General features: G+C 42.3%; 1 protein-coding gene across 1 annotated transcript; it reads right to left on the bottom strand.

Moving 5' to 3' along the window:
* Positions 1 to 191: 191 nt before the first annotated feature.
* LOC137291271 (uncharacterized) lies at positions 192 to 10,307 on the bottom strand. Its single transcript, XM_067822573.1, has 4 exons — positions 10,241 to 10,307; positions 9,945 to 10,045; positions 6,497 to 7,266; positions 192 to 1,837 (listed from the first exon to the last, which is right to left on the bottom strand). Exons 2-4 carry the CDS (start codon positions 10,035 to 10,037, stop codon positions 1,168 to 1,170), a joined length of 1,533 nt encoding a protein of 510 aa, XP_067678674.1. The 5' UTR covers positions 10,038 to 10,045; positions 10,241 to 10,307; the 3' UTR covers positions 192 to 1,167.
* Positions 10,308 to 16,060: the final 5,753 nt, after the last annotated feature.

The raw sequence follows: 16,060 nt of genomic DNA, 5'->3' as shown, positions 1-16,060 counted from the left end.
GCAATTCCATGTCTAGAGACATTTACGGTGTACCCATCGTGGACCACCTGTTCAATAAAAAATTAGATATGTGTTCCGGAAGTGAAGTATGACTTTCTGCCTTTACCAGCATGGACAGACTTCCTATAGATGAGGCATTATCACAATTACATTTTCTCTAGCACTTGCACAAACATAAGTTACACAAAATAGACTATTCTGCAATAAATATTTATTAACAATGGATTGTCTTGTACTCACAGGACCGTATAGAATGACAATGAATGTTTAATAGGCTTGATTAGGTCGCAGTGCAGTCCAAGTAAACAGTTCAGAGCAACGTCAATCCAATTATATCTAACTGAATGTGTAAATAACTACTTCAGTATTCATGTAAACTTCCCGGTTGATTGGAAAATGGAGCCTGGATTGTTGACAATTAGTTTAGATGTTCACGCAAATCTACAGCCACATCTGTGGTCTGAATTCTCCTTGCTTCCTGAACAATGTATATGGTGTGTATAGAACATTTCTGTCACGCAGATAACTGCGTGGTTCCTAACATTTCCATTAGAGATGATTGGAACTCCAATCATCAACCCCAATTTATACAGATCGTCTCTGATCCATCCTTTCACTAGAAACCATCTCCGACAGCTGTACTCAGAACCTATTCACCTTTCTAAAACACTCGTAAAATATAAAACTATCTCAACCCTACCACTTAGCCTCAGAAACAGATTCAATATCCGTAGACGTACCTAACACCTTATACTCTCTGTCTTCTATCCTATTACCGCCGCCACTACTACTTGTCCACGGGAACATTTCGTCCCGACTCCCTATCATCTAAAATATTTTCCTCTTTTGCAGTATCCACTGGAATATCCCACAGCTGTAACTTGCCCTTAGAAATAGTCTACCTCTGCTCGTTATCTATGAGAACACTTCATCCCGCTCCCGGTCTGTAACGATTTTCCAAACCTTACACTCTGTCTTCAGGAAAACGCCAATCGTACTGCGTATCCACAGACACACTTCAAACCGTACTATCCTAGAAACATTTACATTCCCTCTCACTATAATCTAACCAGACTAATACAACATGCAGCTGTCACATATCTGTTACTTTGTATATCGCTTACATTCAAGAAGGCAGTCTGTGATATGTTCCATGACGTCGGAGATTCATACCAGGGGTACACGCCTGTCTGCACAAGAGAAGCAGGTGTTAGCAAGCCAGTATTTAAGCGCTGTTTGTCTGGACTTCTTCTCACTGCTCGGACAGAGAAAAGTAGGAAACACATTCTCAGGAACGTCCTTAAAATCGCCGATGCCTTTCTCAGCGTCCTCAACATCGCCATCCAGCTCTCCTGGGACAGTTTCAGAACCTACTTGCTCATTCACATTGACAAGTCCAGAACCAGATCGTTTCAGCTTGGCTCCATCAACAAAGTTAGAAGTCTCCTTCTGTGTGTTCTTTGGGCCCTCTATAAGATTAGCAGACGACTTTTGTCGATTAAGTTTTGAGCCTTCAATTTGAGAGGATAGACCCTTCTGAGGACCCATTTTGGTAGCTTCTTTTGGATTAGCGGGCATTTTTTGCGTATTTTTATCAGTTGCAGTAACGGCCTCCATGACTTCCTGCGAGTGTTGAGATGCATCACTTGATATTGTGACGTCATCAACCCAACACTTCGGCCGTTCTGACATGGAAGTGTCGTCTGAAGACAGTGACCCGGATGAAGAACAGTCACTTCCGGTCCGCCATTTCCCCGTCAAAGGTCTGCCAAGTCTACCGATGTTCACCCTGTGTATGGATTCGCCCGGTCGAGCCACGTTAGGTGTTGCCCAGCGACTGCAGAGAAAAAGATATTTCTAAGAAAATACTGTAACTAACATAGTCAATAGTATATAACAAGATACCCCAGATGCAATTACCAACAAATATTTTAGGTACGTGTATACAATACGGATGGCAAACCAGGTAATCGAAAGTTTCACAATACTGGTTCGATTCCCACATGGAAATACTTAAATGAATGAGGGTTTAGCCTTGATCAATTGTCACACATACCATAATATTGTATGACTCGTTTCAGAGATGCACTCATATCATGGCTTCAGTTTGTTTTTGTATTTACATTAATCACAATACGCTAACGTTTTCGTAGTGTTTGTTACTCTTGATAATATTACCGACATCCGATGTGCATGTTTAAATTATACGCGTTGATTGAACGTGGTATTTTACTGAGATCATAGAACGGGTACTGACATGAGTTAAACACAGATCAATGATGTTTGTGACAAACATCGAACCACACGTCACAGATAGCTATATACATCTACACTGCCATAAGTTGATCGCTGATCACAACGAGCTATGTGAACTTTCCCCTAACGTAAGTAGATCACAAGTCATTGTACACTCGGCTGACATTACTGACACTGAGTTGATCACAGAGCCACTGGAATAAAGTCCTCCAAGGTAGCTAAGGCTCCAGATCGTATTACACATCCACATTAATGATAATGGATTCGATAAAGGCCATTATAGTCTTGACTTGTTTGCCTAGACTTAACAACATGGATTCATGATTTGTGGCAGCACTCGGCGTTCATGGGAGATCTTACATACGGCTAGTTACCAAGTGGAGCTCATAAACAGTTTGTGTTGTGGGTTGTGGGAGAGGGGGTGTTAACGAATGGCTTAAATTCTATCAGCTACAATGACACTCTTGTTGCAAATACGCAGCACTCAGACAGTTCCGTTGTCCTATGAATACCCCGGTGTTGGCCACATAATACCTCAAACCCTGTTACATGCTCAGCGGGCATCGATCGGGTTAAGACGCTCAATATATTCGACGGATCGATACACCTGGTCTTATCGCGGTCACAGTGTTGTTTCAGCTTGGCTTCCGTCAGGATCCTGAGATACATTTGTTTGTTTGTTTGATGCAGCCGCATTCAACAATATTCCAGTTTACTGGTGGTGGTCTGTACATAATCGCGTCTAGATCGTACTATCTAGTGTTAAAGATCATGAACATCCATCCATGAAATTGAGAAACACCAAGTCACGTCGACTGTTTTCCCGAGCGAGTCCCTACTTTGCCAAAGACAACTGAAGATACAGTCATATTGTACTCCAGAGTTTAAACAACGCACATTAACAATTCGAAACATTACCACGGCTTCATACACACAAGCAAACGCACAACTACTACCAGACAGAAACGAGCACAGTCAAACAAGAATGTCTACTACCAAACACTTCTCACCAAATACAAACACTAATCACATCAACCTACGGAAACCTCCTGGCAACACCTTGATGAGCGGAAACCTCCTGGCAACAACTACACGCGCCGAAATCGTCTAGCAACTACATGCATATCAGTGGAAACCTGACAACTGCCTCTGTTGGAACCTCCTGATAACAACTACTTCTGCGGAAACCTAACAACAAATACATGTGTCGGAACCCCCTGAACCCCCTGTACATGTACCTGAGTGGAAACCTGACAAGGACTACCCCTGTGGAAACCTACCACAACAACTACCACAGTGTAAACCTCCTGATAACAACTACATCTGTGGAAACGCCATGATAACAATTACCACTGTGGAAACCCAATGAGAACATCTACACGTGTCGAAACCTCCTGGCAACTACATGTGCATGAGTAGAAACCTGACAAATGCCTCTGCTGGAACCTCCTGATAACAACTACCTCTATGGAAACCTCATGATAGCAACTACCTCTGTTGAAACCTCATGACAACTACTTCTGTGGAAACCTGATAACAACTGCCTCTGAACAAACCTGACATGTGTGTGAAAACAACTACACGTGTCGAAACGTCATGGCAACTACATGTACTTGAGCGGAAACCTGACAGCTGCCTCTGCTGGAACCTCCTGAAAACAACTACCTCTGAGGAAACCCCATGATTACAACTACCTTCGCGGAAACCTCCTTCCAACAACTGCTTCCGTGGAACCCTCCCGGCAGCAAATGTCTCTGGGCAAACCTCCAGATAACAACTGCCCTTGTTTTGAAGTGATCTTACAACGACTATCAGTGTGGGAGTCATTATACAATATCATTGAAATATACTTCTACATCGATACCAGTGAGCGAGTTTAGTGTATGCCGCACTAAGCAATATTCCAGCTATATGACGGCGGTCTGTAAATAATCGAAACTGGACCAGACACTCCAGAGATCAACATCATGGGCATCCATCTACGCAATTGGGAACCGATAATATGTGCCACGCAAGTCAGCAAGCCTGACCACCCGATCCCGTTAGTCGCCTCTTTCGACAAGGCTAATATTCTCACCCGGACCTTCACGGTTACAATATCAGGAAAAACAGGGCAACATCTAACGTGACGACGCGCGTTGACACGCAGATGTAATCCTCTCCAAGCTGAACATTGTCCGCTTGCCAGTCATTGCATACGACAATCAGATTAGAACGTAGATTACCCCACACTAATCGGTCCACAGTAATCCCAGCTTAAAGGATTGAGCAGGTAGGTACTGCATATCAAGAATTTGCATTATTGTTAATCACCCACTGTGCTTAAGGATCGCAGTAACATAATCGTCGATACAATTATCCTGTGCAAAATTTACCGTCTGTCCACTGGAGATAACAACATTCAAACTGCCCAAATTGCAAGAAAAGCATCTTAACTGTTGTGAGTGTTTGTGTCAGCAGTTTGATAAGGGAAAACAGTAATATCAAACGGCTATTTCAAAATGGGAGTGCATGGACTCTTCACTGACAAGTCGAAATGGGTACAGGATGATGATGATGTGTGTGTGCGTCTGTGTATTGGGGGAGTGGTATCATCGTGGGAGTGAAACAAGCGGTGTGTGTATGTGTGTGTGTGCGTCTGTGTATTGGGGGAGTGGTATCATCGTGGGAGTGAAACGAGTGGTGTGTGTATGTGTGTGTGTGTGCGTCTGTGTATTAGGGGAGTGGTATCATCGTTGGAGTGAAAGGAGTGGTGTGTGTATGTGTGTGTGTGTGCGTCTGTGTGTTGGGGGAGTGGTATCATCGTTGGAGTGAAACGGGTGGTGTGTGTATGTGTGTGTGTGTGTGTGTTTTCACTGAATCATAATGTGTCTATTTTGCATTACATCATTTTCCATATTCCTAACTCTTGACCGTGTTTTCCGTATCGAACGTCAAGACATGCACACAGAAGGTAGTGGAGTACCTAGAACAACTATCATGATATCGTATTCCATTTTGAATAAAAAGCTTATCTTATCGTATTGGCAAGTGTTCAAAGCTTTTGTTCTGTGCCGAAATCATTTATTCTGCCTTTTATCAGTTTACAGACATATGATAATGGAATCAATCGGTTATTCTGTTCAAGCCCCGCGGGTTATTGTGTGCGCTAGTGTCTACGAGGGTTCCAAGCGTGTCTTTGTCAGGACAATACCTTACCTACAAGGAGTTTGTTGTTTTATTGACAGGTGCTTGTAGATGCTGTTCTGATGTCCACTCTATACAAAGACCTCACTTAGCACATACAGTACTTACATATTGTGAAACCCTGTAATTCCGGTAAAGAAAGCTCACTAGTACTGTGAAATGCATGAATGCTTGCCGCAGAGTATTCAGTGGCAAGTATGAAAATAAAATGTAAGAGGTCTTCTAGGGGTATTCAGTGTAATAGGGCGCTGATGATACACGGATGCGATAGTGACATGTAGATAGCATATAGTAGCTACCATGATTTTATAACAATTTTGTTTTTACTTTGATTGCAAGCACCGAACGGTCATTGTCCGTTACAGGTTATTAAATATTACTATTGTTGCATTTTTCTGGCTTATGTAATCGAAATTTGTCGCATGTTTCTGTTTAAGGTCGTACTCTGAACTAATCAATCGGGGTACGAACCTAGACCAATCAATCCAGTGACTAACAACATGATTATTGATCCACGTCCAGGGACATGACGACATGCAGTCAAAACACTGAGCATGACAACCTTTTGGAGACATCGTACCCATGTGCTCTGATCGCACAGGTAACCAAACTGTGCCTTTAACTCATGCTACCCGTGAAGTTCGGGGTTTAGAATAGGACTGGTCTGGTCCAGACTCGATTATTTACAACCCACCACCATATAGCTGGAATATTGTTGAATATGGCGTTAAGTTACAAACCCACCAACGAACAATAACCCATACCCCATCGAGGGTGTTTTCTGGGGATCTTTAATTTTAAATATGATAAATATATTAAATATATTAAACGCCGATATAACTGTTATTTTGGTTATATCACAGCAAGTTATCATACAACGAAGAAAATGATATAGGTAACGATGAAAGCCAAGGATCGAACTCATAATTTCAAGAACCAGCAGCAAAGGTACATAATTCTGTTCAGCTCTGTCAATTTCTACAGGGTTCGCCAAAACATGTTTTAAAAAAAGATTCTTCTGTTCGCCAATACGATGAATTAACTTTCAACTTACCATTGCGACGGAAGTGGACTTGTCAGCGAGGTTGATTGTTGTTGATGATGTCGTGAACCGCTGGATGTGTCCGAGATGTTGTCGGCCATGTAACCTTCTCTCCGTGCTGACAGAGACGTCATAAAACACACCTCGGGTCGGGAAGAGATCCGGGTACACGTGCTGCCATCGACGGTGTTTTCTTGGAACCTATCATTAACATAGTCTGGAGGGAATTCTCTAACACCGTCATTAGGGATAAGGAAGTGATCTGAGCTGGGATGCCGAGAGGTTTTGCTATGAGGCCATGGTGTCTGACCCCGTGTATCTGATGTACACCTCACCATGTAGTCACTGTTACTTTGGTGCAAGGCTCTCTCTATACCGGGGTTGGTCCTTCCCCTTGTATGAGAGTACTTTCCGGGTTCTGACTTGGGTCGAACCCGGATGGAACTGAGCATCATCGGCTTCTTGTTGTACAGCACACTGCCATACTGGGTTGGACCCGTCCTCAGAGAGTTGGAGCATGTCTGGGTGGGCAGATGTGGGGTGGTGTTTGGGCGAGGCACGTCATTAATGCGGAATATGTTCACAGCTGGATCAGAATTGGAAAGGTTTTTGATGGCGAACTCAAACCTCCGCTTGCTATACTGTCGAAGATTTTCACTGTCAAGGGAAGCCTTGCGAACATCGTGGACTATGGTGTGACGCCGGTGTCGCTGCTGTTGTGCCTGATGTCGGGCTTGAGCTGCGCTGTGATCCATGGGTAAGTGATCAGGGGTGCGAAGCCGCTGCAATGATTCAAGACACTCTTGGTTAGCAACCTGCTTGCCCGAACAACATTTAACTAATGTCATGGTGAACTTCACTAACTATCTATCTCAATGACAGGGACGATCCTCACGTCAGTGTGAGTACACATGTATGCTCCTCGCTCTCGTCTGCAGTCATGGTGTCCCAGAGATACCCTACTTGAAGAAGATCGTGTTACACGTGCATTATTACACCTGTCAGCAAGTCCTCATACCCAGCTACCCGCACGGGCGGACGCTAGGGAATGTACAGTGTAGGTTGGTAGGTCGATGGAACACTGCGACAGCCTGTTGCCAGGACGGACGACCGTAATAGCTGCGGGTGATACAACTCGGCAAATTCAACACTCTACCTCCTCGAAGGATTATAAATCACTGGTATTTACTCGTTGTTAGTCCCCCTGGCCTTCCTGTTGAATCGCGCCTCGACAGTCATTTGCCTCATTGTAACGGTTAAGCTGGGCTATTCACGACTGTGAGACACACGTGGCTAAACCCTGGCTTAATAACCGAATACCTGATTATGCTGATTGCTTTACATATACTAGTGCAGTTAGCAAAGGAATGTCAACTTCGTTACTATACTGTCCAGACCAACATAAAATATCAACACCATAGCCTACCGATTGTCGGATGGGACCCACTTCATAATGTAACGGACTGTAGTACTCATCATCTATTTTCTACAAGGAGTTGCTGGCAGGATGAACATGGTCGTGTCGGTTCAATAATGATTCAGTTTTAGGCAAGAGTCAACAATGTTTCATCCAAGTTTCAACCAAGTCAGAATCGAATCGTAATCTATCTGTATGTGTATGTCATTGCTCACCGCCGTCAGTGTGTCTCCTTCACCAAATCGTACACCAAATCGGTTGGTGAATGGTTGAATAGAACCGTCGTTTACTTACCTGCGGAATGGCGGACAAGCCTAACGGGTGGTTGGTAGGCTATTTCCTGTAGTAAACTGTCCGTCAGGGACTCCACGGTCATACTTACATTCATAAATAATGACTACTGTTTGCAGTCACGACATCCATTTCTCCCAGGAGATGCAGTCGCCTGTCAGTTGTTGAAGTAGTTTTGAATGGTTGTAGCTGCCTACAATGACGGCAATAATGTTGCGACAACGTGTACATTACAACACAGCGTGATACAGCTTCCAGTACATCAATCAGTTAACACCTCTGTGGGATGGGAGCACTACTGATGGGATGTGGGATGGGGATGCCATGTGACACAGACGTCGGGGGAGGAGTTAGGTGAGGGTGGGGTGTGTAGAGGTGAAGGGATGTGATGGCGAAGTACGTAAATATTTCGTGTAAGATCGGGAGGGAGGTGAACATGATTTTACGTGCATTCTAGCACCATCACAGCGATGGACATCAGAAAGGTGTTTCACACACTGTGCCCATGTGGGAAATCGAACCCGGGTCTTCGACGGAACGAGCGAACGCCACCCAACCGAGGTAGACATTCACGTGTGGATTTGTAGGGAGACTGTATAAGGCGTTGGGTTGACATGAATGTCAAAACGGAAGGGTTGTTAATGTTAAGTTGCATATGTCAAACTCAAACCTGTTTACTAGTTTTCAAATCCTCAAATCCTTTGTGTGTACAGCTGAATTAGTTTTTCATCGATTGGACGTACGGCTGACAAGAGTAATGTATATGAACTGGGAGATCCCACTGATATGCATTGAAACACAGGTGAGCATTCTTCTCGTCTTCCCTATGACACCTGTCCCTTGGCTTCGTGTTTCTCAGTGGTCGTATATAGGTGATCGTCAGGACATAGCGATTTAAACGTCGGCACCCTGATACGACACCGTACACGCTGGGCAGACGATGGTGTTATGATGGTTACGACACAAACATGCCAGCAAATGCTTCTCCACGAGTGATCTAAACCATTGTGGTAAATGCCTATATGTAAAATGCTGATTCAACACGTTTCACCTCATTTAATACAGTGAGTAAATGACTTTGCCTTGGCCCTGACCAATAATTCAAGCTTCATATGGAAAACTTTTACCACTTCAGGACAGGCATAATGCTTTCAAATCAACAATTGTAATCCTTATGAGTATATGTGTTGTGCATGTATACCATGCGTACTTTACAAAATCTGTTATAATGAAACCATGATTACATTTGACATTTAACCTTTATTACAACCTAGCACTACACGAGTCAGAAAGCTAAGTACCTACGTTTAGGAATGGTGTACGACTCATGAAACGTTGCCAATACAGTTAACATATCGCAAGAGGCAACTGGGCCATTTTTAGGAATGTATCGAATGACATTGGAGCTTTACAATCGTCATCTCCAGCTGATCGTGTTGAGTAATGTGCATTCGTGGGTTACCCAGAATCAGTCAGGAACTTACGGTCAGAACAAGAACCTCCTTCTTGGAAGAAAGGAGTCTCTGTCCCATAAGATGGCAACGTGATGACTTCTTTGTTCTGGGATTCCACAGTAATCCTAATAGAGGACAACCTCCCAAAGGTCGGTTCACTAGCGTCCAGTCTTATACACATATCCTTAATGAATGTAGTGAGAATGTCAAGGAAGAGTCTCAGAAAGCTTGCAAAATGCTTTGATACTTGTACATAATAACTTGTCAAGAGACGTTTCAATAATTTGGTTTTACTCACCAGCACTGTTTGTTTTCCTTTTGGTCGTGTAAGGAGTTTGTCAGTCGAGCACGTTCTGGTTGTCGGTGGCACTGTTCGCAGTCGTGAGGCCATGGCGTTGCCTTTGATTTACAGCAATACTAATGATCACAATAACACAACATATGTTGTGAGAAGAAAGCTGTTGGCGAAAAACAAAATACTCAAGGACTTTAGAGAAATAGATAAAGTGTTACCTGAACAGGATCGTATCGAAAACAAAATATCCTTTTTGCGATTTTTAAACATAATATTCATAATTATAATAATAAGCTTACCTGGTCGTCGGTGTGAGACGTGAGGAAGGGCTGTCGCGGTTAGTCTGGCGGTAGCTCCAACACGCTGTTGTATGGGACATTTATTATCCCTAGAGAGGAGTAATAAGAAATCTATAGGTATTCCCTCACACCTGAATGGCTGTCCTAGCTGACACTGCAAGTCAACCGACCTCTGTCTGATCGATGTCTATTGTGACAAAACGGCAACTAATACTCCTTTGAATTGTTTCAATCAGTAGTTCATGAAGATCGATACTGTGGCAGACTAAGCGATATCTAATCTGACGGGAATCACGTCAAAGGGCAGAGATCTCGCCAAAAGGGGAGCCACTCTCTCGTGACCTGGTAGACAAGGGACGTAACTCTCCCTTTGTTTAGGGTAGGCTACACACGAACTGATACGAGCAGTCGCCGGTGATACCAATCTCAGATCTGTTTCTGACAATAGCTAGTCGTGATCTCCTTGATTCCAGCCTCCTGACACACCACAGGATATCTCCGTGTGGTCTCTGCGTCAGGTGACCAGAACGGAACATGCAAACACAGTCTAATCGTTTCATTAGACGCTATTCATGACTGAACATCCTTACAAATTTCATTTCTTTAAGAAGCCTTTCAAAATTTCAATAGGATTTTCTTCATTCATAACTTCCTTGGAAACTTCACTTCATGTCACTAAATATCGTTGTCTGAACTGCACTTGTATTAACTCTAAATGTACACCATAATATATCTGTGAGTTGGAGCAAAGCCAGGTTCACGAATCCCTACACGCGCATTGACCGTTCAATAGTACTAACCGTGCCCCGAGTTGGAGCCGTGCCTTGTACGGGGCGACTAAATGTTCCATTATGTGTGTTAGATTATAAGAAAACACATACCTAGATATACGAGGCTTACAATGACTGTATACAGGCAATGTTATCGCGGTCAAATCAGCATTATAGATCGCTGGATAGAAATACTCCACTGATTGTATCCAGTACCAGTCGGGAAACTTGTGCAAGGCTAATGTGTATTTACGTGGAGACGAGTGTGTGCCTGTTGGGTATTTAGATTGTTCGCAATGCATGCAGGTGTATAACAGGTGAATAAATTACAAAAAAAAATGTTTCGAACGGGGCTGAGTTATGTGTCGAGTATGCATAGTGAATAGCATTCTGACATATCTTAATCTGATATATCGAACGTTTTATATATATATATATGATACTAGTAGTATATCACTGAGTCCATCATAGAATTCTTTTCATTTTATGTATCGACACACGCGATAATGTTTAAAATCTTCCTCATAATATGTTGGCTGAATGTTTCCAGACCATCGTGGAACCGATGGGCTGCATAAATGTACATCTGTCGAACGCCTAGACGAGCATACTTAGAAACAAATGCTGACATGAAAAAATAAATACGTGTATTTATTTACTTTACAGCGTGAGTTGTCCGTTCAGCATTGCTGATCACTCGGTACTAGCATCCAGTTAGCAGAGTGGTCGTGGATTCGTTGAGAACATTTCTCATATTGTCGTATCGTCTTGTTGATCGTCATGAGAGTATGGGAACGTCGAAATTGGAGTTGACGCTGAGACACCATGGTGCGTCCAGAGAGGAACTCTTTGTATTTGATGGTATGTAATTTTGATCGAATCAGATAACTCGTTTCAAATTGGAAACCAGCTCAAGTGAGATGGACGGACATCAACACAAGGATAATCTACGCTTGTTTCGGTTGGGACGTTTACGCTACATGCGGAAAATGAAAATGACTGCAATGCAAACTATCGGTTTGTGTACTCTTTATACCAAACTACGGTAGGGGTACATTTGTCATCCTCAAACATATACCTACTTATACTGAGACACACTGCTGAAAGTGTGTCTGTTTAATAGCTTCCATTGTTGTTACGAATGTTCCATTAGGTTTTAAATAGTTTTTGAACATAGTCATTTATACCGACCTTAAACATCTTCCATTGGCTATTTATCCGACCTATCCGTTAACGTACAATTTCATCACTTCCTTATCAGTGTTCTGACGGAAGAGCCTACCTGTAGGTTCTGGTCAACGAGAATCACTCAGCACGTCCTCCCAGATCAAAGTCTGGATTCCGATATGCTGAATTCATTGCCAATGCATCCTAGTCTGCAACGTCAATATTTCAGCGTGTCTCCTGGTACCTTGTGTCTTGGTTTGTTGTCAGTTGAGCTTGAACATACTTTGGTGCTTATGGTAATATGCTAGATACGAGTAATCTTAATTAAACTTTTAACTTTTGAGTTGCGTGTGGTTACAAATTAAATCCTGTCAAAAGAAACGTCACTTTTTCGTGTGAAATGAAAAATGATATTGATTATGATTTTCATTTTATTACGCTCTGTTTGTGGGAGACGGGTATTGCTGCGTGACTTCACAAGTGTGTTTAGAGTAAGACCATATTGTGACAAAAATACGCTGTACGGTGTAGTCAACTATATGGAATGTCTTGACCTAGACAAGTGTATGTTTCAAACATTCAAACAGTTTTGTTAGTATACGATAACTAGCATCCGACTTGTATCGTTGATGGAATAATACCTAATCAAAACACCTCAATTTCAATCTGTAAGAAGTCATTTATATTGAAGAAGCTCTTCTCAGCTGTCCTCTCGATGACCAAGTCAAACAACCAATCATGTAAATCTACATTTACAAATGAATATCCATCACACTGGATGGCCAACCTTTGGGAAGAAATGCTGGATGATACAAAACCTGAATAACATTAGAAAGGAACTCTTTTTATGAATAGACAACTTCTTTATTGCAACAGATGTGACGTGTAGGTCATAACAATGTTATCAAGCAAAAGACGATGTTGTATAGCTTTATTAAAAAGTTGGCAAGTTGCATGAATAATTTCAATAATCTCATAGTATATTTTAGCACTTACGGTATTCAGAAAGTACGAAAATGTTTAAAGGTCACATGCAACAAAAAAATCAAACATAATTAAAACACAGTTATCACTTTTTCATGATGTATAAAATGCATTGCTGATTAAATAAAAACAAACAAAAGACCCAAACAAACAAAATCATAAGCGTATTATTACAAATGTGCAATATTTTGTACTTGGGTGTCTTTCCCTCGAAATGAAGCAAACGAGATACTGAATCCGGTCAGAGTCGGCGGGTGTGCACTGAAGTGTAACGAAGCATTTTCATTGGGAATTGGTTAATTTGCCTATACGCTGAGCCGTGTCTTTGTTTATGGCTTATAAGCCCGATATGTGTTAATTTCAAATAGCGTGTGGTCAGTGATTGAAGGCGAGCATTGCACATTGTCATTAGCAGACAGGCAGGCAGACATACAGGTGTCATGGAGTTTTCTCTGTCACAGAATCTGCTTCACAATCAACATGCTTTTTTTGTATGTAAGAAGTAGATAATTTGCTTGTTTGTGTACACAACCAAGATAAGACTATTGCTCGCGACCCCATACTGGTTCAAGCTCCGCGAACCAATTCACTACGCATGCGTTATGAGCGCAGCATAGCTGTTGAAACCATTTTTCCCCTAGCTCAGGGGGAAAATTAGTGAATCGTTTGAACTTCAATATCGCGGGCTTTTTCCATCAATGTTTTGGATGATTTGTTTCGGTATGTACACACCGAGAGGTATCAGAATCTGCAAAGTTGTGTTTTACATTGCATGTGACCTTTAATAATTTTTATTTATAAGTAGGAAGTATTTTCTTGATGTATTTACAGAGACATTTGGGAGAACCATTGTAAAACTGTGTGACTTCTTGGAAGAAAATGCACCTGGTAGCAGTTAGTTCGTTGTTTAACGCTCACTCACGTTACAGGTATACTGGGGCGGGTGTAAACAATAATTATTCAGACTGGGTCAGACAGTCAACAAGCACTGATCTACGCAGTTGTGGATACGATGGCATGCACCAGTCAAATCAGCGACTCTTCCCGATCCTGTTAGTCGCCTCTTGCGACCAGCATGAGCTGCTGAAGTCCTATTTTAATTCCTTTTCTCCATTGTCCACGTGAACAGGTCCAACACAATAGGGAATCAGTGAGTGAGTTAAGTTTTACGCCGCACTCAGCAATATTACAGCTATATGGCGACGGTCTGTAAATAATCGAGTCTGGACTAGACAATCCAGTGATCAATAGCATGCGCAACTGGGAACTGATGACATATTAACCAAGTCAGCGAGTCTGACCACCCGATTCCGTTAGTCGCCTGTAACGCAAGTGTATTATGTCCAGAATGCAAGTACTTACGTTTAGAGACTTATAATATCTACACAGATGTTTGTACGTGTAGTATTGCTTCTAGAATGTGTTCCCGTTGTGTAAAATGTATCACCTCTGGTATGACATGCATGACCAAAAGGCGTAAGACGCTCTCAATCACTCACTCACTCACAACAGGCACGTATGTGTGATGTCGATTGGTATTTTATCGTAGGTGGTGGGGCATGGTTTACATGTTGTCTACAGAAGATTGTTCAAACATCAGTAACTGTTTCCGCTAAATGTGCACTCTGTTGCATGACATATGTATGTGTTGCCAAGAAACGTCCAGAAGTGAGGCAAATGTAAGTGTTGTGTCTTGTAATTCCAGATCTGTTGGGCTGTTGACCCTGGCGAACCATCACTCTTGTTCGTCCTCCTTCAACGGTTGTCTCTCACAACGAGCAAATCAATACAACACTAACAGCTCCGTTTAGAGAGATTTTAGTGTGCTTCATAAACACGAAGGCAAATTATCTCCCTTTGTCCAGCGTGTTGGGAACACCAGTTCATTTGCAGGTTGATGATGTCGAGAAGTCCTGTAAACGTCCAATGTGGAGAAGCAGAAGTATTGGCTGAACGTTTCAATGGAAAGACGATTTGTTCCGAAAATGGAGTAACAATTAGAATTCTCAGGTTTCACGAAAGTAGTACAAAAGCTTTGAATATCCACCCAAACACAGTGTTTCTTGTTTTTACAGCAAGTGGCCCTCACAACTGCCACCCTTAATTGGATGTCATATGCTATAATGTATTGCGGGTACACGTGCACATAATCTGCTTCTACCTCCTGTCACAAGCAAACGTTTACTTCTTGAACCTGTGAATGCAGTTGTCCAAGCCAGAATAATAGTAGCTGCTTCCACAAACGACCTGCAGCTAATTGTGGAAGTGTATTTGGTGATGTCATTGTATGCGACCTGTGCTTAGGTCCCTGCATACATGTTGTACAGAATACTTTGGTGATGCCAATGTCTGCATGGGTCACTGTAGATACAATTAACAGCATATCTTGGTGATGTAATTGTACGTGACCTGTGTGAAGAAGGAGTTGGTATATTGCATAGAATAGCTTGGTGATGAGCATAGTTACTTATAGTACATCTTGCTTGAAGATGCCAGTGCGAGCAGACATAAGTCAACAGAATGAGAGTCAGGCACTACATGTATACGATGCTGACATTGTTGATAGCCTGTTGAAAGACGTTCGTAGGTGGTTGCTACTAATAGGGGAGACAACTCTGCTGAATGTAATCTCTTGACTGTCCATTACTGCGCCTGGCGATACATACTCTCACAAATATATGTCTGTTCTGAGAATCGATTTCTGTAAGTCTTCTTTCCATGTCTCAATATTACTCGTGGAGTTCCAACTTTGTCAAGAGACACTTACATTTTGATCTGAGTCACTGGTAAAATTATAAGCAGCATACTTTGCACCAACGCAGATGAAAACATTTGATCAAGAACACAGGATACAGTCTTATGAGTACAGATCCGAGTAACATTGTGACACTGTGTTACT

Source organism: Haliotis asinina, chromosome 7, assembly GCF_037392515.1.
Source record: "Haliotis asinina isolate JCU_RB_2024 chromosome 7, JCU_Hal_asi_v2, whole genome shotgun sequence".
In the NCBI taxonomy this organism is placed as follows: domain Eukaryota; kingdom Metazoa; phylum Mollusca; class Gastropoda; order Lepetellida; family Haliotidae; genus Haliotis; species Haliotis asinina.
The sequence above is the reverse complement of the archived record's forward strand: the minus strand, read 5'-3'. Positions and strand labels throughout refer to the sequence as shown.

Excerpts from the sequence above, each read along its gene's own strand:
- LOC137291271 (XM_067822573.1), bottom strand. The coding sequence starts at position 10,037 with ATGGCCTCACGACTGCGAACAGTGCCACCGACAACCAGAACGTGCTCG. Across the intron at positions 7,267-9,944 it reads AAGGAAAACAAACAGTGCTG|CGGCTTCGCACCCCTGATCA; the intron begins GTGAGTAAAACC and ends GAATCATTGCAG. Across the intron at positions 1,838-6,496 it reads AGTCCACTTCCGTCGCAATG|TCGCTGGGCAACACCTAACG; the intron begins GTAAGTTGAAAG and ends TTTTCTCTGCAG.